At 33.8% G+C, this 22,279-nt stretch overlaps 1 protein-coding gene across 3 annotated transcripts in view; it reads right to left on the bottom strand.

The window, feature by feature from the left end:
• The window catches only part of MAPK10 (mitogen-activated protein kinase 10), a 324,165-nt gene that overhangs the window by 69,569 nt on the left and 232,317 nt on the right, over positions 1-22,279 (bottom strand). Inside the window, exons 5-9 of one of the 3 annotated variants that reach the window (XM_044912681.1) lie at positions 20,786-20,915; positions 16,071-16,129; positions 14,887-15,025; positions 13,815-13,980; positions 1,205-1,276 (exon numbers count right to left, since the gene is read on the bottom strand). In XM_044912681.1, the coding sequence (XP_044768616.1) occupies positions 1,205-1,276; positions 13,815-13,980; positions 14,887-15,025; positions 16,071-16,129; positions 20,786-20,915 (566 nt within the window). Of the gene's footprint in view, positions 1-1,204; positions 1,277-11,277; positions 11,350-13,814; positions 13,981-14,886; positions 15,026-16,070; positions 16,130-20,785; positions 20,916-22,279 lie in introns of all 3 variants that reach the window. The other 2 variants (XM_044912680.1, XM_044912682.1) reach the window with 2 other exon arrangements.

Here is a 22,279-nt window from a genome sequence, read left to right as displayed (position 1 = left end):
TAAATAAGAGTAGAAAAAAGAATAGAAGTAAAAACAATGTAACTTTATTTTTACTAAATAAAACTTTTTAGGTCAGTTCTTTCATTCAACAAAAGTTAATTGAGTGCCTAACTCAGTCATTTCCCAAACTGGTCCTTTAATACATACAGAGAGTACATGTATGAAACTATATATATCCATATAAGTAATATATTATTCCCCAAAGCAAATAGCTAATCGTAATATGGTTAGGATACACTATATTAGTAATTAGGTTTACTTTAATTATACATTAAAACCCCATTATTATAGGTTTGATTTTATTTTTAAATCATAGTCATTTAAGCAGAGGTTTTATCCTTAATATGATGAAGACATAGTATCTTCATAAGTGACTGAGTGTAGAATATTTAACTAACTTAAGAAAATAAATTATTACATATCCATATACCAATAACACAGTGTCTGTATCTATTTAATACTGAAGAGCCTCTGGAATCTTTACTTGCTAACTATTAGCTGCCTAAGAGAAGATCAGTTTTACTTACTCAAGTGACAGAAATTTGTTTTTTCAGATATTTTATATAATCATTATTAACTAATGAGGTTTTAATTTTTGCACTTGTTAATAATGTAGAAAAAATAAAAACAGGAATTGGATCTATTATTCCTAGAAATGAAGTAAATGATAAAAAGAATTTTAAAAGAAGTTGGTCAATTTAAAAATGAAATTCATATGCATGCTTTCTGAATATGTGTTAATATAAACCTATTTCATATTTGAGGGTGAAAATAAATCTGATTAAAGATTTCCATGTCAAGTGAATATTTCTTGAAAGCATAAATCTCCAGTCTTAAAACTGAAATATTTTGTTTATTACCTAGCTATGAAAATAACTTAATTTTAAAACACGTACACCCCTTCAAAAAAAAAAAATAGAGAGGCGCATAGCACTGTTATTAGTTTCATAGGACTGAATTTTAAGGCAGGCCTTTTGAAAGCGTGCTGAATATTTCATATTTGATACTTGTATTATCCACATAAGATCGAGCTAGGAGACAAGGTCAGACTACCACGATGCCAGCTGTAAATATTTGACACTGGAGTCACTTAGAACCCCTCTAAAGGCAGTGAATATATACCATCAGCAGTGTTGTGTTTGAGACCAAAGGGAATTGATTGAGAATGACACCCATAGAGACCACTGGCTGCTAAGAAGGATACGATCAGTGCCAGGAAACAGCACTGCACCTTTTATCATTTCTCCCATGATGCACCCTACTGACCACATGTCAACTGAAAACAAAAATGAAATGAAGATAAACAAGAAGATAGGAATAGAACAGCGAATAAGTGAAAACACTTGGCTACCCATGCCATAGAGCAATGGTCTGACCTTCCACTGACTGGCTCAGAGGCCAGTCTCATGATCATTAGTGTTTTAAAACAGCGAAATAGGGAGAACACAAGAATGTCAGGGCCCTCTCTGCTATGCAACTGAACTTACAGTGCCACTCAATGCTACTTAATGCATGATACTATCATTTTGCAATTATAATTCAATGATTAATTTAGTTTCTGATTTAAAAGGTCTAATTTGCATTCATCTACTAGAATCCTACTGATTTGTGTTGTAAATTATTCTAGATTGTCTTAATATGGGAAACATGCAAATTGGTTTCTTTTTTATTCTTTCATATACCATATTTGAAAAAAAAAAAAAAGCTGAGCTGCCAGCAACCTCAAAAGAAAGGGTTTCTTTTACAAAACACATTTACTCTTATTTATAAATATGAATAAATTTCTGGAAGTGAAATGCCAGTTCAAGAATGAATGTTTTGAAATATGCTGGCTCAGTTTCATTGACTCCCATCAAAGGAGCGCGTTTCTAAACAGGAAGCCTTGTCTTATTCTTATAAACATGGTTGCTTTAAAATGGTAAGAAATACTGGCTTTCAAAACAGGATGGTTCAACATGAAATGAACATGATTTAAAGAGCTGACACTTCTCAGACTATGAATCCAAAGAAACTTGGAATTCAAGGTAAAATTACTATAGTTTCTCTGCTATTGCCAGTTATCATCCAGAACTTAAAACCAGTAAGCTAGGGCAGAGGGTACACAGGGAGGGGCAAAATGGGAAAAGGCGAAGCAAGAAAGTAAAATCTCTCTATTTAACTATACTTGGTTACTCACGTGTTCCTATTGAAAAGTCAGAAAGAGAGATAGGTCATTCTTAAGGGGGAAGGTAACCTAGAAGAATAAAGGATGTTGAGGGGGAGCAAATAGGAAAAGGCATTAAAATAGCAGTACACCCTAATTTTGCTCCACTTACTCTTCAAATCACATTTTGTAATTTGGCAGTGACCTTAAAGAATTCCTCATGAGATTCTTTCCAATGTGAAAATCTCACTCAAAGTTTCCTTATGACTTAACACCTGAACAGAGTGATCACTGCAAAGAAATGGTTACAGCTTTGAAGGTGATAAGCAAACCAAGAGAAGCAAATTTGTTTTGCTTCCATTTTAGGAAAGCATGTGACATGCAAAAATATCAGGGAAAGATAGAGCAAACAGTTGTGCATCCCTTTATTATTAATGCATTTGTAATTACGGATAATATCTGTCTCACAAGATTTGGTATTGTGAGAATCTTTGATTAAAGGAAAAAAGAAAAAGATCTCTGAAAATGCATTTGTTTTGGAATTGCAAGTTTTCTTATCATACTGTCCAAAGTGACCAGTCTAAGTTGCTATTTACAGTGTATCTATTTTTATAGATATTGTGGAAGACAAAGACAAAAAAATATAGGGAGATAACTCAATAAGCAGGGTTTTCTCTTGCCTGTACCCATTCAAACACTTGGAAAAGGTGGCTTCTGCCACAAACAGAATCTGGGAGTATTTGTATCTGGGAGTTAGAAAGCATCTATTTCTGTTTTTTATTTAATGAAAAAAAAAGTCTCTTCTATATTATCTCTGGCAGATACTCATTTTTTCTGCTGCAGAACCAACCCCATTGCTTTTTAACTCTATAACCTTGGTCAAGGTACTTCATCTCTCTAAATATAAACTTCATCCTCTAAAATGTGGATGGTAAATAGTATTTATCATGTAAAATTTTTTAAAAAGATTTGAAAGGATTATGCCTGGTAAAGATCCTTGTACATTGCCTGGTACATAGTAAGTATGAATTATATATTGGAATTAAATATATTCTGGAAAGTTTTATTTATTTAACATTTGTTTAATATTATATTTAGATGCAATAAAGAGATCTTTATGAGGGAAAATGAGGGAAACTCACAGTTCATTGGGTGATCTTTTCACTGTTAAAACCATTTAAAAAGGCATTCCACATATTCGATCACAGCTGTCTCTATGGAACTTCTTTCCATTATTTAAAAAGCAATTGCCCTGCTTCTTCATCTAAGTAATAATCCTAACTTATGTGAATATAGCCTATGATCCTTTGCCGCTCCCTTCCTAAAACTGACAAATTTTCATCTTTCAGACTAAAATCCCTTGTCTTTCACTCCCTCATATATGCCTTTAAACAATGGCAATGACAATAACAACAGGTGATCTAAATGGAATCTTAGTCCTTATGTTGCTTCAGTCTCAAACAGTTCTAGACAGTTGTTGGTTTAATAATTGGTACGAATAATTGGCCTATCTTCCAGTTCTCCTTTGGGTGGCTCTGCTGGATATAGATATTTCAAAGTAAAAGGAAACCATTTTTTGGAAATGTATCTTCATGTCCGAACCCAAAATAGACTTAATAGATCATAAAGCTTTTCATAAAAATAATGCAGAGATAAAAACCCTAGATCTGAACTACTGATTAATATAATTAATTCTGTTTTCTCTATTTTAAAGAACCTTTCTGAGTAACAATACCCTAGAAGCCTTTCCAATTTCTCATTCCCATTTAACCTTACCCATTATTCATTATTCCTACAGACTCTCCATGCTTATACCACCAAAGTGCTAAGCCTTGTGCCTAGAAATAATACACTCTATCATTATGAATTACAAACATGGAATATATGCACATTTATATGGATCTTCATATACTCAAGACAAGATTATTTCTCAAGATAAACTCATTGCACCAGATTTTGTGAATTATTCATCACAACTAAAACAGGAAATAGGTAATAAAAGAATCTGATACTAAATCTTGTTGGAACAGGGAGGTGGGGGTTGGTGGTAAGCCTTCTCCCAACTAATATACAAAAAATCGGCTTATTAGCAAGGAGACTAGATTATTTAATGAGATTTTCAAGATATTCCAATGAATACTAATCGTGCATAGACCTGAGAAGAAATCAGCAAATTCGATTACTGTTGAAAACTGGATTTTGATGCTTTCTGAGACTGCCTGATATAATATTTGGGTCTCTGTTAGAGTTTTGTACATTAATGCTGCCCAATGAGAATTCTGGTTGTTTTTATGATTCTGATTTATTACATTTTCTCTCCCATCATCAGTATCCCCATAGGCAGAAAGGAAATTCGTTTACAATGGTGACACTCAGAAACTGAGGCATTTTCCCTAGAAGAGATGTTAAGTAAGTTTTGGTGTTACTAAATTATGGTGATTAATTTTCTAAGTGAGAAAATCTCAAGTGTCATCGTATCGTTTGTCAGGCATTAAATTATGCTAAGTTATCTTCTTTTCTGTTCTAGCCAAGAGATAGAAATGATATAACGTAGGCTCTGGCAGCTTAAATCTAAATAAAGAAAGCATTCTATTGCTATTTCCACTTTCTGTCCAATGGCTTGGGTTGTCACCTACAGTGAAATATTTTTTGGACTATGTGAATTTCTGTCTAGCAACCTGGCAAACGTCTCCCAATCTAGGAGATTGTGTGACTCTGGTAACACAACTGTGAGACCACATTGCTTTTCTCCCGCACCTAACTATATCTTTACTTGGCATAGGATTCAGACAATGTGCTTTGATAAATTTTCTTTCAAAGCATACCTCAAAATACAATAGCAAGAAGATTTCATATGATTTTCTAACATCGTAACACCATTTCTTTGGAAAGTTTGTTTCAAAAGTTATAAATTTAGATATTTAACAAGAGCATATTATTTCAAACTTCAGTGAAAAAATGGAATTATAAAAGAAACATATATATTTTGCACATGTAAATCTAAATAAGAAAAATAACATTTATGGAATGTTACATATTCTAATGCCAGGAAATCAAAGGAAGATTTTCTCCTTGAGGCTACCCATTCAACTTGCTTTTCTTGCTTTAGAACTTCTATGTCATTATATTATTAATTTTTAACCTTTATTTAAAACACTTTATATTTCTGATTTGCTTTTTTACAAAACAGAAAAAATCCATTGGAACTTACAGCAAAGCTATAAAAACTTTTAGCTTCATATTAAATTACAAATAAAACAATAGACTAATAAACTTACAGAATATTTTGCCATAAAAAAGACCTAAATAATTTTTTTATTGCACCAATATGTTTTAAATGTCATCTTTCAAAATCCATGTAATTCTGTAGTGTATAGAAATAAGTAATTCAAAGAAATCCTAATGTTGAAAAATGTGTTTTTCTTTAAACTTTTCCTTGCCCTTTTCATTGTTCTGATCAATAAACAGCAAACACCGGCTCCAGATGTCTCATAGGATTACCAGTGTTAGTATCTTCACTTCATTCTGTACATCAGGTTCCAGAAATATTTTAGTGAGTGGCAAACTTTATTTTTCTTTCTTTTTACTGTTGTCTAATTCACAGATAATTTTTGTTTCTCACCCTTTGATAGAAATTTTTTATTCTAGGTAGTCTTTTAGTTCTTTTCTTTTCTTTCTTTTTTTTTTATTTATCTAATTCAATTTGAAGGTTATTTGGGCTGGAGTGTCCCCAAACTAATTAACTTTATAACATAAATTTTGTTTCTTAGCTTTGAGGGTATTTATAGGTATGTGTATGTGTGTAAACATCTAATGTTTTATCACCACAGCAATCCTGTAAGATAGGGAGAAGAGGTATTTTATAAAGTAAATTAAAATTTAGGGGGGGTCACATGACCAAAGTGAACAGGACCAGAAGCCAGTTCTTGGAGCCCTATTCCAGTATAAGTTTGACTTTCATTGGGCTGCGGAAGGGAGAAAGAGTGTTGCACACAGTAGGTATCACTGTTCACGAACTCTGTCCTAAGGGCCACCTGGGGCCAGGACAGTTTCAATGGAATATCATAGTAATGACTGAAGAATGTGTTTTATTGTTTGTAGTCTTCCCCCTCAATATTTCACTTCATTTAAAAAAAAATCACTCAGTACGTTGTCTACAGAACTATAGAGGGATAGGGAAAAATAACATGCTTTTAAACTTTTCTGTATGCATTTCCAGGAGACAGGGAACTTCTGGGTAGTCCTAGTGGAGCTTTGTGAATGCTAGTGCTCAGTAGCTACTCTCTGAGACATCAAGGGGTCAAGGTCCAGCTCCTCAATTTCTTGCCTTCCGTTCCACCCTGGAAGTCCATCTTGGCTTGCTGCTCCCTTGCAATCTATCTCTCTGAACTCCTTTTATGACCATCATGCTTTATCCCGCCCTCTGGTGTACTCTGGCCTAGTCTCAACTTCCCGGAAGAGGGATTTTCCTCTTATAACCCTGTCCTCCTTCCATCTTTTTAGATCACTTCGATCTGGAGTTCCCACTCTAGTGATTCCTGTCTTACTCAGATTTTCTCAAAATAATAATAAAAGAGTAATAAACAAATTAATGGTGAAATATATTCTTTTAAACAAGTATAAAGAAATAAAGATGAAAAGGCTTATTTTTTTTAATGTTAATGATCATCTGCAAAGTGCTTATGGGTATGAAAGAATGCCTGAAGTTTTACTTCACACCTTTATTTAAAGTCATAAATCATATATGGTTTGAGATAATACTGTATTACCTTAATATTAGGTAAAAGACTCAGACTATAGTAATGTATTAGTTGCAAAAGTTTATTAGAAAGTAAGCATGGTTATTTCAAAGAGGTAAAGAGTGAGAATATATTAGATGGATATAATAATCCACACCTCTAATTTTTATTCACTTTACTTTGATTATTCCTAATTTTAATGCTCAAGCTTAGAAAAGATATGACATTTATTAAATTTGAGGATGTTTTCTTTATTTATTCAAACATATTTTTGGCAAATCGTTTATCTGTTCCTTAATAACTTGGCTCCTTGGCAAGTTTATATGTATACACTTTTCATCCTAACTGAAATTTCTCATGTCTTCAGAGGGAAAAGAAAAAGGGGCTATTTTAGCAGTCTGATCCAGCCTTAATTGGAGATAATATACTTGAGGTCTAGCAATTTCAAATGAATGCAGTGTGCCTCTTTTTAATATCACCCAGGTCCAGGGAACTCTGGCCAAGAACTCTAGATAAAGGACTTCACAGGCTTGCTCAAAGAAGCTGTTGCCATTTGAAGTAGAATGGAAGAAAAAAGGTAAAAAGAATATATCTAAAAGAAGTAGGCTTCAGGAAAGAATTTGAATTATATGAAAATTCTACCGGTATTATGAAATTTCAGTAATCAAGAATATGGCATGCCCGGGCACCTGGGTGGCTCAGTTGGTTAAGCCACTGCCTTCGGCTCAGGTCATGATCCTGGAGTCCCAGGATCGAGTCCCGCATCAGGCTCCCTGCTCAGCAGGGAGTCTGCTTCTCCCTCTGACCCTCCCCCCTCTCATGTACTCTCTCTCTCTCTCTCATTCTCTCTCTCAAATAAATAAATAAAATCTTTAAAAAAAAAAAAAAAAAAAAGAATATGGCATGCCCTATTTGAGGCTTGGGGTGCGGGAGGGAGTCAGTGACTAAATATCCCTTTAAAGAAAAACACAACTTCTAAGAAAGCATAACTTTACTATAAGTTATTGTTGAAGGAAACAAAATCTGAATGAAATGTAAAGTGACTGATACCTCTTTTATTATCGTTGGACTAAAGAAAATAATGGACCTCATATATTTACTGCTAACTTGAAATTTGTCATGGGCCGAAGAATTTTTAGTAATACTATATGTCAAAATATAGCCTATGAAATAGGTTTTAATCATAACACTGTAATAAAAATCGAGTGTGTAATAGTGTATGTTTGTATAATTAAACTATTCACACAATAAAAATAAATATTTTATAAATAATCCTTTGGATATTAAAAAATCAGCAAATTAATTAATGGAAAAGCAAATACATATATATGTATGTATTTTGCCAACACTTTCATACTCAAGAAACTAACCTGTGATATCATCTGGATCATATCAATAGCTAAGAAACCCACACAGTGTTTCTCAAAATGCAAAGACAGTTTTAATGCAGGCAAATAGCTAAAACTTCAGTCATCACTAATAATTTCATGAAATTTCCCAATTTGTCAAGGTGTTTTACTATTTTTGCTGTAGGTTCAGATTAAGAAAGAGAATATTATAAAGTTCTGTCGGAGAGAGGAATAATGTTGATTATGATGATAGAGTATTATCATATAATTTTTCAGCCTCAGAGAAATTTAATAGAAATTACTCTGAATAATTATAAGGGAAAGTCAAGGGAACTTATGATTGCTTTTTTTTTATGTCTCTGAAGAATCTTGGAAGAAGTCAATTAGCATATGTTACACTTTGATATTACTTCCATTAAATGCTGGAATCATTTCAAATATGCTAAAATATTGGTATGATTCTTCTCTCCATGAATACTCCATCAACCCCGAAACTTGTATCTGATCATCATGGTTAGTGAAGTTAATTCAATGCTCTGATCTCTCGATTGTTGGTGGGAAGCTCTAATCATAAACTTACAATAACTTCATGTAAAGATTAATGAAACAATTCCACTCAAAAACACTGAGTACATGTAATCCATTCTTTATTAGGGATACTACAGTTTAATTTTTAAATGTGGTCATGACTTAAGACATTAAATTATAATTTTAATTATAGGTAAAATGAACTAAGGATTTAAATCTAAATGGAAACATTTTTGGAAAGATGGCAGTTCTTCTAACACGATTTATCTGGAAATCATTTACTCCTATTTAAGTAAAATTTAACTTAAGCAAGATGTTTTCCACTATAAATGTCTTTACGTAACTTTTCCATTGACTTTTAAGTTTGTATGCAGGCTCATTATCATATATGGCAGTAGGCTATCAAAGACCATTATCTTATATGATCATCACTGAGATAAAGGAATACCGAATGCAAATCCTTATCACAATCTAAATTTTTGTGTTACAGTTTATTCAATTTCTAGGATCACTTTTATCAAGGATATATATTCTATGTATTGATTTTAGCACAATTTACTTTCAGTTCCAAATATTTTCCTGAAATAAACCATAATAAAAGGGAAAAAAGACTTCCAAGAAAACAATCATTGGAAGAATAGAGAATTACCAATATGATGCTATTATTTTTGTTTGCCTTTTTTTCTGAAGGGTATTTTGGCTTTTTCTAGTTTTATTTGCTTTTAAATTTAATACTGCTAAAATAGGATAAAAGTAATCCTGACAAACGAAGAGCTATATTAGATCTCAGAGAACCATGGCACATAGAAACAAGTGACCTATAACAACACCACACAAAAATGAGATATTCTGTGACTTTTTATCTTCCACTAACTAGTGCATTATAAAGATGTAGCTCTGCAACTTCATTTTGAGTACTGATTGAGAAGTTCCTTTTTTTTTGGTCTGAAATATGTTATACCCCAAAGAAAAAAGCATATACACATACATACATACACACACTTCTACTTTTATATGAAATCAGTACATTTACATATGAATGTGAATTATAATAGTGTTCAAATCAACTACCTTGGATATATAATTTATCCTCAAAATGTAAATAATTTAAAATAAAATAAAAGTAAAATGAACTATTATCATTTTAATATCAATATAAAAATTATTGAGATATTTTATATGCTTTCTTTTTATATCCTCAAAATCTAGTATGCATTTGCACATAAAATACATCTCAATTCAGACTAGTCATAATTTAAGTACTGAATAGCCACATGTGGTTAGTGGCTACCTAATGGACAGTATAGTTCTAGAAGATGTCATTACTCTTGCTTTACTATTGGAATTTAGAGAATATTTTACTGATATCCAGCAGAATAAATAAATACCTACATAATGAGTGCTCATGGTGGTATAAACTTCTCATTGAGTCTACTAAATAACAACCATAATCTTTCTTATATAATAAAAGAGTTCCTTAATAGAGCTTTCTTATTAATCAGATACAGTATTTAATAGAATTATGGACCACATATTTACTGGCAGTTTCTAAAAAATTTCACATATAATAAATATACTGAACTCAATCTTGCATTATCACTGTTAAAGTTGGCAACTGTTGTACATAGATTTGCATGATTGTGTGTTAGCAGGGTATTTCTATATGTGTAAAGTATATTCTCTATTAATATGTAAACTTTATTACCTATATGTTACAAACACTAATATGTGACTTTGTTAGAGAATGAACTTTCTGTCATTTCAGAAATATGCCAGCTCATTTAATAATTCTAAATCATAGATATCTCTCCAAGAAATTCCTGATGGAATCTAGTACAGGACTTAGTGGTAGAACTCAAATAAACACTACTTCTTCAAATTCTAAATTTCACTGGAAAAGCAATTATCTGGGTCTCAGTCATATCTCCAAGCCTATTTTAAACCCAGCTAATCTCTGGCAATCTGCATAATAATTATGATTTTTAAATGTGGAAGTTCATGTTTTAAGGAGGATATGCTATATTGACCTATTTAAGACTGGATAGTGTCAAGAGTAGTTCAAATCAATGAAACTCTAGAAAGAAGCTTAGGATATCAGCAAGGAGAGAAATTATTATGCCTAAATGTTGTAGAAGCATAAAATAGTTTTAGAAAAAAGATGGAAAATACTTGCAAATAGTGACTTCTTTTGCTAATTATAAAGATAAAGATATTTTAATAATTTGGGGTTTGGTGACCTCTCTTATTTATGAAAAAAAATAGCATTGCTATTTTGAGTTACAGACAAGAAAATAATTTAAAGAAAAAAAGCCCATTGAAAATTTAATTAAAACAAATCATTGCAGTAGGTAGATTCAGTACTGGTCAGATTATATAAATCATCACTTCGTTTTTTAATCACAATTATACCACTTACCCAACTTTTTGCTTCTATCTTTACTCTCCTGGTAAAATCATTATGTGTTTAAAGGGAGAGAGAACAAAACAGGTAAAGCTGCAGCAAAAGGTACAAGGATACAGTCCCTTCCTGGAAAGAGGATTTTGTGGCGAACCATTTCTCCCATAATGCATCCCACAGACCATATATCCACTAGAACAGGAGAGAGGGAAGTGAAGAAAAGGGAGGAAAGTAAAGTTAACTAAGATAATTGATCTCTGAAGGAGGAGGAAAAAGAACAGTTTGATTAGAAGGTACAATTTTTGTCTCCCACCAAAAGTTACCCCCAAATGAAAACCAGCACTGTAATATGACATTAACAATGTTTAGTATGAGAACTCAAATTAATTTTTAAAAATTCCTTTATGGGTACCTTAGATTGTCTTTGTAGTGTCATAAAGCGGTGACATGGAAACACAGAAGCTACACCAAAATTATTTCCATAGCAGGCTGCAGCTAAAAGACATAGGAGTTTTTGACCATTTGCTGGATGTAGCAAAAATAATTTTAATCAACCTGGAGGGGTGGCTGTTTCCATTTTCTATTCCACTCAGTTATGTGGAATAGGGCAACAAGAGACTACTCTTTTGTTCTCTTTGTTTTTGTTTGTTTGGTTGGTTGGTTAGTTGGTTGGTTGGTTCAAAACAAGGTATATGCAAGCAAATCCAAGAAACTAGGGAACAGCTGAAACTGTGGTTTAAAGGCAGATGTATTGGAATCCCTGGTGTTCAGGACTTAGTTTTTCCTTCAGAAGTTATCCTTGTAAATAAACATCAGTTTTAGTTTCTATTTGAAGTATTTCAAGAATAAAGATATGATCAATTAACACATGTATAAAGGAGTCATCTGGAAGTAAAGCAAAAAAAAGTATGAAAGTGTTTAAAAATTGTTCTATTTATTTGTTTGTTTGTTTTGTTTATTTCTCAATTGTCATACTCGTTAACCAAACATGTTCACCTTCTCTTACCAATCTTTACCCTCTTCCAACTTGCTTTTTAGTAAGGACCAAGGGAACTTTGGGGCAAAAACATTAGGCTGAAATGCTCCTTGGGGAAGGAAGGCGGGGTAGGTGCACAGGACAGCTGGGCATGCCTGATGGAGGAACAAGCGGGTTCTTCTGCATGATAACCTTCCACTCATAGGCAAGAGGGCAGCACAAGGGTGCTAGCTATACCTTCACAGATCTAGAGAAGTGAAAACACTAAGGCAGTAACTTGCAACCTTTTCTGGTGAGGGAAGAAATTATATGCATTTGTGCAGCTAAGATCCGTAACTCCATAATAGGCAAATTCAGACCCTACCCCCAGACCTCTGTAGAGCCTTGATTTCTTGATTTTTTAAATTGGTTCCCCTTTGAATTTTTACAAATAACCTGTGAAAAATGTATACAAATATCTTCTTTTCCAAGTAAGTTAGATGTGGTATTATACCTTGGGAAGAGGACTAGATTTGCCTGTTCCAAGTTAAAAGGTAACAGAATCCTGCCATCGCTCTCCAAAGTGAACCTGACCTTCCTAAGAGCTGACTTCTCCCTTTCCTCTGCACAAATACACAGAAGTATTGGCCTTCTTCTAATCTGAAAGTACACAATGAAATTTTTTAAAACTTTGGTGGCCAGGGAATTTTCATAAAGTTACCCTTTAGCACCTGCACATAAAAATACATGGATAGTTATTTTTATAAAATTTATAAAAATAGACTGCTAGGAATTAAATAGAATAAAACATAAAATAACCATGCAAGGTACATTGATCATATATATACAATCCTAATTTAAAACTATTTTAATTCTTAAATTTATTAGATATATTTTTTAATATGCTACATTACTTGTTAGAGGTATTCTTTTCAAAATAATAAATGGCAATGCATTTAATAAGTGTTTTATAAAGTCTTTAATAAAATCAAATTGTAATACATTTTGAAGATTCTTTCTTTTCTTTTAAAATGTTCATGAATACTAGATTTTTTAATGAAATGAGTAATATAAAATTTAATATTTTCTCCATGATTTGGAATTTATAAAAATTTACTAGGTAATTGCTGTCCTAAATATTACTCACAGAGCAATTTAAAGCATTAAAGAAACTCTTATCTAACTTGAACAATTTGGATTGTTCTAAATTGACTATTCTTTGAGCATTTGTAAGATTCTTGCTCCAAGGACTTATGACATCTTTTTGTCTTTTCCTAGGACTAGAGCCATCAATCTAAGATAGCCATGAAGCCAAATGGCTAAATGTAACAGACAGACTACTTCCTGTCTTCATACTAACTTTGAGCTAAGCTCCAACCCAAACAGCAATTTGTCTCAAAATCTACAGCATGTGTGCTAATCAATACCTGCTTGACTGTTTAATCAGATTCCATCCACAGTTCTTTTTGGCCATAACATGTTAGTGTTCTTGTAGTAAAGCTTACTTTAAGAAATATCCTTCACATTTTTTATGAGTGATTCTTCCTAGTATTATTTTTTAAAACCTTCTGAATATGAAAGTTGGCAGCCCTATTAAAAATATATATTCATATACATGAGAGAGAACATCGCCCTTGACCATCTAAAATGTATACACATTTTCTTCATGGTTTCTGTGGCTGCTATGCAGAAGCCTCCTTACCATTCTCCTTGTAGCCCATTCCCAGAATAACCTCGGGGGCTCTATAATAACGTGTGACCACATAAGGAGTCATCATGAAGCTTGTGCCTGCCGTCCTGGCTAGTCCAAAGTCGAGGATTTTCAATGTACAATCAGACTTGACTACAATGTTACTTGGTTTTAAATCCTGACGGTAGGAATAAGAGAAGAAATTAAAAGCCAGCAGCAAATGGAACATATGATTTCTATCTACTCAATCAATATGGCAGTCTTGCAATAGTACAGAGAGGGCCCCCCTTGACTGCAAAGCCCTATATGAAGCAAATGATTACTGTCCCAAAGAAGTTTACAATGGTTTTTTGATATTTTTAAGATATCTTCAAAAACTTCTTAAGCCCAGAAGAGAATTGGACTATGAATTTTACAATTTAGGATCATCTTGGGAAGAGGTTTTAGAATAAATAACATGTCATTTATTTTCATCTGTTAGGTTTTTCCTTGTGGCAACATAAACCTTTCAGCTTATTTTTCATTTCTAGGCCTGACAGAAGAGCAGATCAGGGCAGCTGTCTTAATGCTGCCAGAAACAAGCTGTGGAAACGAACAGTCTTATTCCAGCTACACATATGACCTCTGCCAATCAAGGGGCTAGAAAACATGAGGCTTCTCAGAAGTGGACTCTCAAAGAGCTGAAACAAAATGCAAACAAAATCAGCTACAGTGTAGCTAAAATTTTCTTCTATACATTAGTGAACTTTGTGTTAATTCTATTTTAAAAGAAATGAAGGGGCGCCTGGGTGGCTGAGTCATTAAGCGTCTGCCTTCGGCTCAGGTCATGGTCCCAGGGTCCTGGGATCGAGCCCCACATCGGGCTCCCTGCTCTGCAGGGAGTCTGCTTCTCCCTCTCCCACTCCCCCTGCTTGTGTTCCCTCTCTCACTGTCTCTCTGTCAAATAAATAAATAAAATCTTTAAAAGAAATGAAGAAGTACATTATATTCAACCTACCCTTCCTACATAAAGAAAATAACCTACAATTGCTCTTTCTCTTCTCCAAAAACACCTTAATTATAATTCTGGAGAGGGTATTCTTACCCTGTGAATAATTCCAGCAGAGTGAAGGTGCTTGATGCCACACAACATTTGGTATAGCAGGTAAGACATTCGTTCATGGTCTAATTCCATCTGAATCACCTGACACAAGTTGGCATCCATCAGTTCCATTACTAAGTAACTGGAAGGTAAATCCACAAGGTTAGTTCCAAATCACAAGATCTGTGAAGTCCTTCAAAGAGGTCAGAATCCCCGCCTAAATATGTAAGTCTTCCAAACTTCCCAGCTCTACCTTTGACTCAATTAACATGTTAGCCATGGTAACTCTACCACAAGGTGACTAGCAGAAACAGCATTTATTAGTGTGTGGTTCCTGCCCATATATTTTCTTTTTTCTCCCTGCCCCTATATTTTCTACCTTCATCTTGTCCTCACTTTTCCCTGAATTCCCTGAGTTCTTTCTTGAGTATTATGATTACAAATAAGAAAAAAAATCAGAATAGCCTCTTCTATTAAATGCAATGTATCTGTGTCAAATAAGACAACGTACTAGGATCCACTTCCTCTCCTCTGTTAATGTCACTATACTTTTAGATAGATTATTTTTGCACAAAATCAAAGGCACCACAGAAACAGAAATAAAGATTTTAAGATGGGGCGCCTGGGTGGCTCAGTTGGTTAAGCGACTGCCTTCGGCTCAGGTCATGATCCTGGAGTCCCTGGATCGAGTCCCGCATCGGGCTCCCTGCTCGGCAGGGAGCCTGCTTCTCCCTCTGACCCTCCCCCCTCTCATGTGCTCTCTGTCTCTCTCATTCTCTCTGTCTCAAATAAATAAATAAAATCTTTAAAAAAAAAGATTTTAAGATGATTTTTAACATGTCCCTCTTATAATTTATTTCTCAAAGTGAATAGATTCATCCTAGAAAGCTCACAGAGTCAATTGATAATAAAAAATACATAATAAATAATAAATCTTCTCTAATTGAACCAAGAACATTGGGCAATAAAGCACAAGCACTGGAAGGTCAGAAAGAAGCAGAAGTGTCTTTCCAGGAAGTTAACACCAGAAACAGAACCTTCTGTCCTATCACCAGATCCCTTTCATTTACTGTTAGCTCTTATCTCCCTTTAATCTCTACAAGGGATTTCATCCATTGATTTTGTCAATTTCCCTTGAGTTTTTTGAGTGCTGTGTTTTCTCTTCCTTCATGAGTTTTGTTACTTACACATCTTGGAATTCCTCCAATGTTTTCTGGGGTGTGAAGACATTTAATAAACTAATAATCTGGAAAAGAAACAGTGGAAGAGACAGAGGAAGGAGAGAAAGAAAAAAGGAGAGAACAAATTATTCAAAAAGCATATTTAAACAAGTGTTTAACCCAACTCAAAGTCATACACTAGTGTTATGATAGAAATAGAAAAGTTGGAAAAAAATTTCTAGAACTGTCTCACAGAACATAGAAAAATGTATTCAGAAAGGACACATGATATATGTCTTCAGGTTAAATATAATTAAAAAGCTCAAATTCTTAGGCAGAAGGAAGAGTCAAAGAAGATATATAATTGAGATATTGCTTTAGAGTGTGATCCTCCTTGGTAGAATACAGAGTTGTAATGTAATTAATAAGCAAAAAAAGAAGAAAAGCCATGTAAGAAAAATGGGCAGCAGCAAAATACCCAACAAGATGTAGCAAGGTCATGTTTTTCCTCCAAATGAACAAGGTAGTGCTCTAATTTGAGATTTTTTTGTCTGTTGCTACTTTAGTTTTTTGGCTTCTATTTCACACACAAATATTATTTAAACTAATGCTATAATGATATGTTAGGAAAAGGTATATGCTAGATGATATCAATAATAAATTTAGTGGAAAATGTATTTTAAAAGTTATCGAAATTCTGTTTCTTAAATTTTTTGTTTCCTGCTTTGGTTATTTTATATATTAAGTAGCAAAGAAGTTTACCTTCTAGCATAAGTAAATTAAAAAAACAAAACTCTGTCACATTACCAAATATATTGCGTACATAAAAAACTCAAGATGTTCTTTCAGCTAAATATTCTCTACTAATGTGCCAGTATGAAATAAAAATAAAAAATTTGGATAACAATCTTCTACTCACAGGATAGATGCAACAATTTCACAAAAACTGGGTAAGTACAAGTTTCAGATTTAAACATCTTTAAACTATGAATTAATAAATTTTAGTAAATTTTGTAAGTGATATGGAAACATATGAAGTGATTTTAAATATCTGAGAAATGCAGTCAAGTCTAGGGAATGCTTTAGGCCACATGTAGCTTTCATTTGTTGAGGAATTATTGACAAAAAAATTACAAGGCCATGCAATATTTTTACATATATATTATATACACACAATGTATATATGGCAATAGTGATAACATATTAAGAAAACCATGGGGTGGGAGGGATGGTGTGACTGGGTGATAGACACTGGGGAGGGTATGTGCTCTGGTAAGCGCTGTGAATTGTGCAAGACTGTTGAATCTCAGATCTGTACCTCTGAAACAAATAATGCAATATATGTTAAGAAAAAAAAAAAAGAAGAAGAAGAAGGTAGCAGGAGGGGAAGAATGAAGCGGGGGAAATTGGAGGGGTAGACGAACCATGAGAGACGATGGACTCTGAAAAACAAACTGAGGGTTCTAGACGGGAGGGGGATGGGAGGATGGGTTAGCCTGGTGGTGGGTATTGAGGAGGGCACATTCTGCATGGAGCACTGGGTGTTATGCACAAACAATGAATCATGGAACACTTCATCTAAAACTAATGATGTAATGTATGGGGATTAACATAAGAATAAAAAAAAAGAATTTGATTAAAAGGGTGTTAAAAATATTTTTATAGCCAAATAAAATCTCGTTTGGCTAAAAAAAAAAAAAAGAAAACCATGATCACCTCTTCTAAAGCAACCTTGGGGTATGGAATATGCATATAGAAATAAAATTTTCAAAATATCTCTAAAACTTGTGATTAAAGTGTCTTACTCTGTATACTGATAGTGTGTGTTGAAAAATGTCTATGTGATACATCTTTCATTGTATATATATCACACATATTTAGTTGGCCTGTTTTTCTAGTATTTCATCAATCTTGCAAAGTAATTCATTTTGATATTTGTTGAAACAAAACCATCAGAGACTGTGCGCAGGGCACGCACACACACACACACACCATACACAAACAACCCTTAAATATGGGAAAATGCTAACCCGTATCACCTGGAAAATAAATAATCTAGGTATTCTAAAATTAATTTAGAAAATAGCATTACAATTTTGAGTAAATCAAGATTATTTTAAAAGTTAAATTCTCCACTATGTATTCTTATTTTCCCATTTCCTATTCCCTTGTTTTATCACCTTCATCTTCTTTGATTTCCCTCTGTTCTTTCTTTGCTCCCTTGTAAATTCTTTTTTTTTCTTTAATTAACATATAATGTATTATTTGTTTCAGGGGTACAGGTCTGTGATTCATCAGTCTTACACAATTCACAGCGCTCACCATAGCACATACCCTCCCCAGTGTCCATCACCCAGCCATGCCATCCCTCCCACCCCCTCCACCCCAGCAACTCAGTTTGTTTCATAAGATTAAGAGTCTCTTATAGTTTGTCTCCCTCTCTGGTTTCATCTTGTTTCATTTTTCCCTCCCTTCCCCTATGGATCCCTTGTAAATTCTAATTCCTTCTATTAACCACTTGAAAACCGTGTCTTTAGAAACACAGCATCACAGGTATTTCCGTTTTGGTTCAATAATTTCATGCAGGAATCTAATTCAGTTCCTTTATTCCAGCATCTTAAAATACAGATGTGAAGCAATGTTTGTCCTGGCCCCACAATCACATTAGCTATCACTTCCTAGAATTAAGCATTCATTTTCTAAATGGATTCTCTTCTCTATTATTAAAGATTTAGTTGGGATTACTTCACTGTTTTACTTTACTTTCCACAGCATTTACAGAGTTCTACACTCTGACTGCTTTTACTTAGTATTAGAAGTACTAATGTGGGACTTACATTTGGTTTTAAGTGAACTTCCTCTCTGTTAACAAGTTCCAGAAATTTATTTCCATAGACATACACCACATGCACATGGACATACACACATAAAAGGGGGGAGCAGGTAGAAAGCCACTTAGAGTTAATCCTTTCAATTGGGAACTTCTTTTTAGGTATCATAAATGTGAACCTCCACATTTCAGTCAAGAACAGGGAGTATGATTCCCTCAAATTCGCCAAGTACATGGGAATTTCTCTACAATGTATTTATTGCATTATGGGGGTTGGAAGGAAGACCAGGGAAATATAAATATATGAAAACACAAGCTATCAAAATTTCCCATACAGTTGCTTCATCGCTTGCATCTATCCATTTCCCTTTGCCCATGGGATTTCTCATTTTCTCTGCTATCATAAAAATAGATTGCATTGGCCATGTGGTTAATCTTGTTCCTGCCTTTATTTAACATACTGAAAGAACAAACTGCTTTAGTAGAATGACTTTTCTTATGAATCATCCTTTCCATCATTTATATATTCTTTTTTAGAAGTACCATGTTCTTTGCATGGCCAAATTAGAGATAGATAAAATTTACCTCTTTAGTGAGACCTTTCCTGCTCAATCTGTTTTTAAAAAGTAAACCCACCCACCCAGCACTGACCAGAATAATTTTTCTTCTTCACTTTGTTTTCCCTAATTGTGCTTATCACCATCTGACATTCTCTACATTTGCCTGTTTTTCAGATGGTCTTTTTCTCTCACCCAGTACAACATTAGCTCCACATGGCCAGGGATTAGCCTCTGTTATCTCCACTACTGTAATCTTAGCATCAGATCTATACATGGGGCACATTTCATTTATTTAACAAATATGTGTCAAATGGCTGAATCACAAAGTCACTGGAATAACAGAGGAAAAGAGAAACACTGTCACTGGAGAAACAATCCACATATTTGTATTTCAAGTATCTTCCAACTAAACTCTCATACATACATTTGCTTCTTCTTAGTGAGAGATGGTTAGCCTCATGACAAATTCACTTGTTTATAAAACTGCACTGATAAGTTCATATATCCTGTGTGATTTTCATGCTTAAGAAAAACTTTGCAGGGAGTTATGACAGCTATTGTTATAGTTTTATTATAATAATTTATCATTGATTTTCATTATATATTTATATGTAATAAATTATATGCACTATATTTATAAATTCTTTATTAATAATAGTTATTATTAAAATAATGAATTATCACTCATGTAGCCTTACTAAGAATGGGAGCATAGAAAGAATTCCAGAAGCCTTTGTCTGCCGTGGAAGAAGCTTATACCCTGAAGTTGAAGAAAGTCCTATAATGGTATACCCTACTTAGTTGCCATGAGAAATGCTCTTGATGATCCTGTCCTGATGTGCTTTGCAGATATGTTCCTGCACATAGGCCCAACCTGACAAAAAAACAAGATGCTGAAGCACAGTGAACATCTGAAGGCCACTGCCAGACTATAGCTAAAAGAAAAAGGAGATAAAAATTTTCACCTGCTAATAATTAAATTTAAATTACAAAGAAATATAGTGTTCTGTAGGATATTTTTTGGCTTTGTATTTGTTTGCTTTTTATTGCTTTGGAAAAAGTATGAAGCTCTCTGGTTAATTTGGAGCAAGATAACCAAATATGGTTAATTTCAGAGCAGGAAATATCTATTAAATTTATCCCCTCTTACACCATATGATTTTTAGATGAGTTTTAAGTAGAAAGCTATCATGAGGACAATGAAATCAAATGTAGCATATGGAAGGATAAACAATTTTAACAGGCAGAAATGACAAAGTAAAGAAAGCCGTTCCTACTCAAGTTGGCACATGGATTTTCTTTCTCCAATCTCACAACTTCCCACTGCCAGAGGTTTAAAAAAAACAACTTACGTTTTTATGGTTCACACACTTCATGAGGACCAGCTCCCGGTAAGCTCTCTTGGCATGCGTTTGGTTCTGAAAGGGTCTGCTGAGCTTCTTAATGGCCACATTTCTGTCAAGAACAGCATCATACGCAGCACTGCAGAGATCCAAGAGCAATCCAGAATTAGGAACAAAGAAGCCCTTAGAATTTCTGCCTACTGATATGGGTAAAGAAAATACTATTTTGGAATCCTACTCTGATACTTCCTCCTCAGGTCACATGCCAATCAGGCTGATAAATAAAGATCTAGAAGTTACTAGTATCAAACCATTCTACTTGCTAGGAAAAGCAAAAAAGAAGAGTATCTTGCCAAAAAACCCCAGCATATAATTGCCTCCTTGAGTGGGAGACAAAAGAAAAAAAGAAAAGTGCTCTACTTTCTACTGGTCCAGCCACGTGAATGTGGCAAGTCATTTAATCTCTCTGAGCTTGAATTTCTCATCTAATAATATGTGATATTTAGGTTTTCTCTAGCTATAAAACTCCATTGTTTTTTGGTTATTTTAAGTGAACATTATTCTTTCCCATTTACAGGAACCAGATTTTAAGGTATGACATTCATTGCCATGAATGTACATGTTGGTTGATGCTGAAGTGTGCACATTAACAATAACAAAGCTCAAAATAAGGAATGCAATCAAAGGGTTTTTAGAAGCATAAATAAGTGCATTTAAATACAAAGACAGAAATGAATGCTACTAACATTTGAAGCTTTCAAACTATCTGAGAGTGAAAATTAACTATGCTTTGAAAAGAAATCCATATACAGTACTGTTTCTCCCACACTCAGAATACATGGGTCTGGGGATCAAATAAGGAAGTGAGTCTCCTCTTTGCATTATACCTAATGACTCATTCACAGATTTTCTGCACCCCCTTCCCTACATCTTCAGATGGTTTTGGATTTTGTCTTAATTGCCAGGAAGGAATGCAGCAATCAGTGTCCCCTACAGTTGATCTATTGAACTGGAAGTGGCATTAACCATTCAGTGTTCATGCCACTAAACTAAAAGATCAAAAAGGGGTTACTGTGTTGTAAGATAATGATAGACTAGCAGGATAAGTTTGGACAAGGTCTTATAGTTCATCTGGTCCCTGCCTCCTTTTAATACTAATTCTTCCATTTAATACTTATTCTCCTCCAAAATATCTCCATAAAATGTTTGGCCAGTCTCTGCTTGAACATCTCCAAAAACATGATATATTACTATCGAGGCAGCTCATTATGTTGTTGAGAGTTAGAAATGTCATCATTCTAATAAGCAAAGTTGTCTCTGTGGTTTCTACTGACTTTCTCTGCCTACCAGAGTAACTCTCGAAATAAGAGTATCCACTTTTCCATTATGGTAAATGCATAATATCTGAAATCCATTAAGGGACTGAAAACAATCCTTGGCCTAATCTATAAGCAAGTACCCAACACCTCTTGGCTTTTCTTATTTTTCCCCTAAGTCTTTTCT

This window comes from Neomonachus schauinslandi, chromosome 2, assembly GCF_002201575.2.
Source record: "Neomonachus schauinslandi chromosome 2, ASM220157v2, whole genome shotgun sequence".
NCBI lineage: Eukaryota > Metazoa > Chordata > Mammalia > Carnivora > Phocidae > Neomonachus > Neomonachus schauinslandi.
The sequence above is the reverse complement of the archived record's forward strand: the minus strand, read 5'-3'. Positions and strand labels throughout refer to the sequence as shown.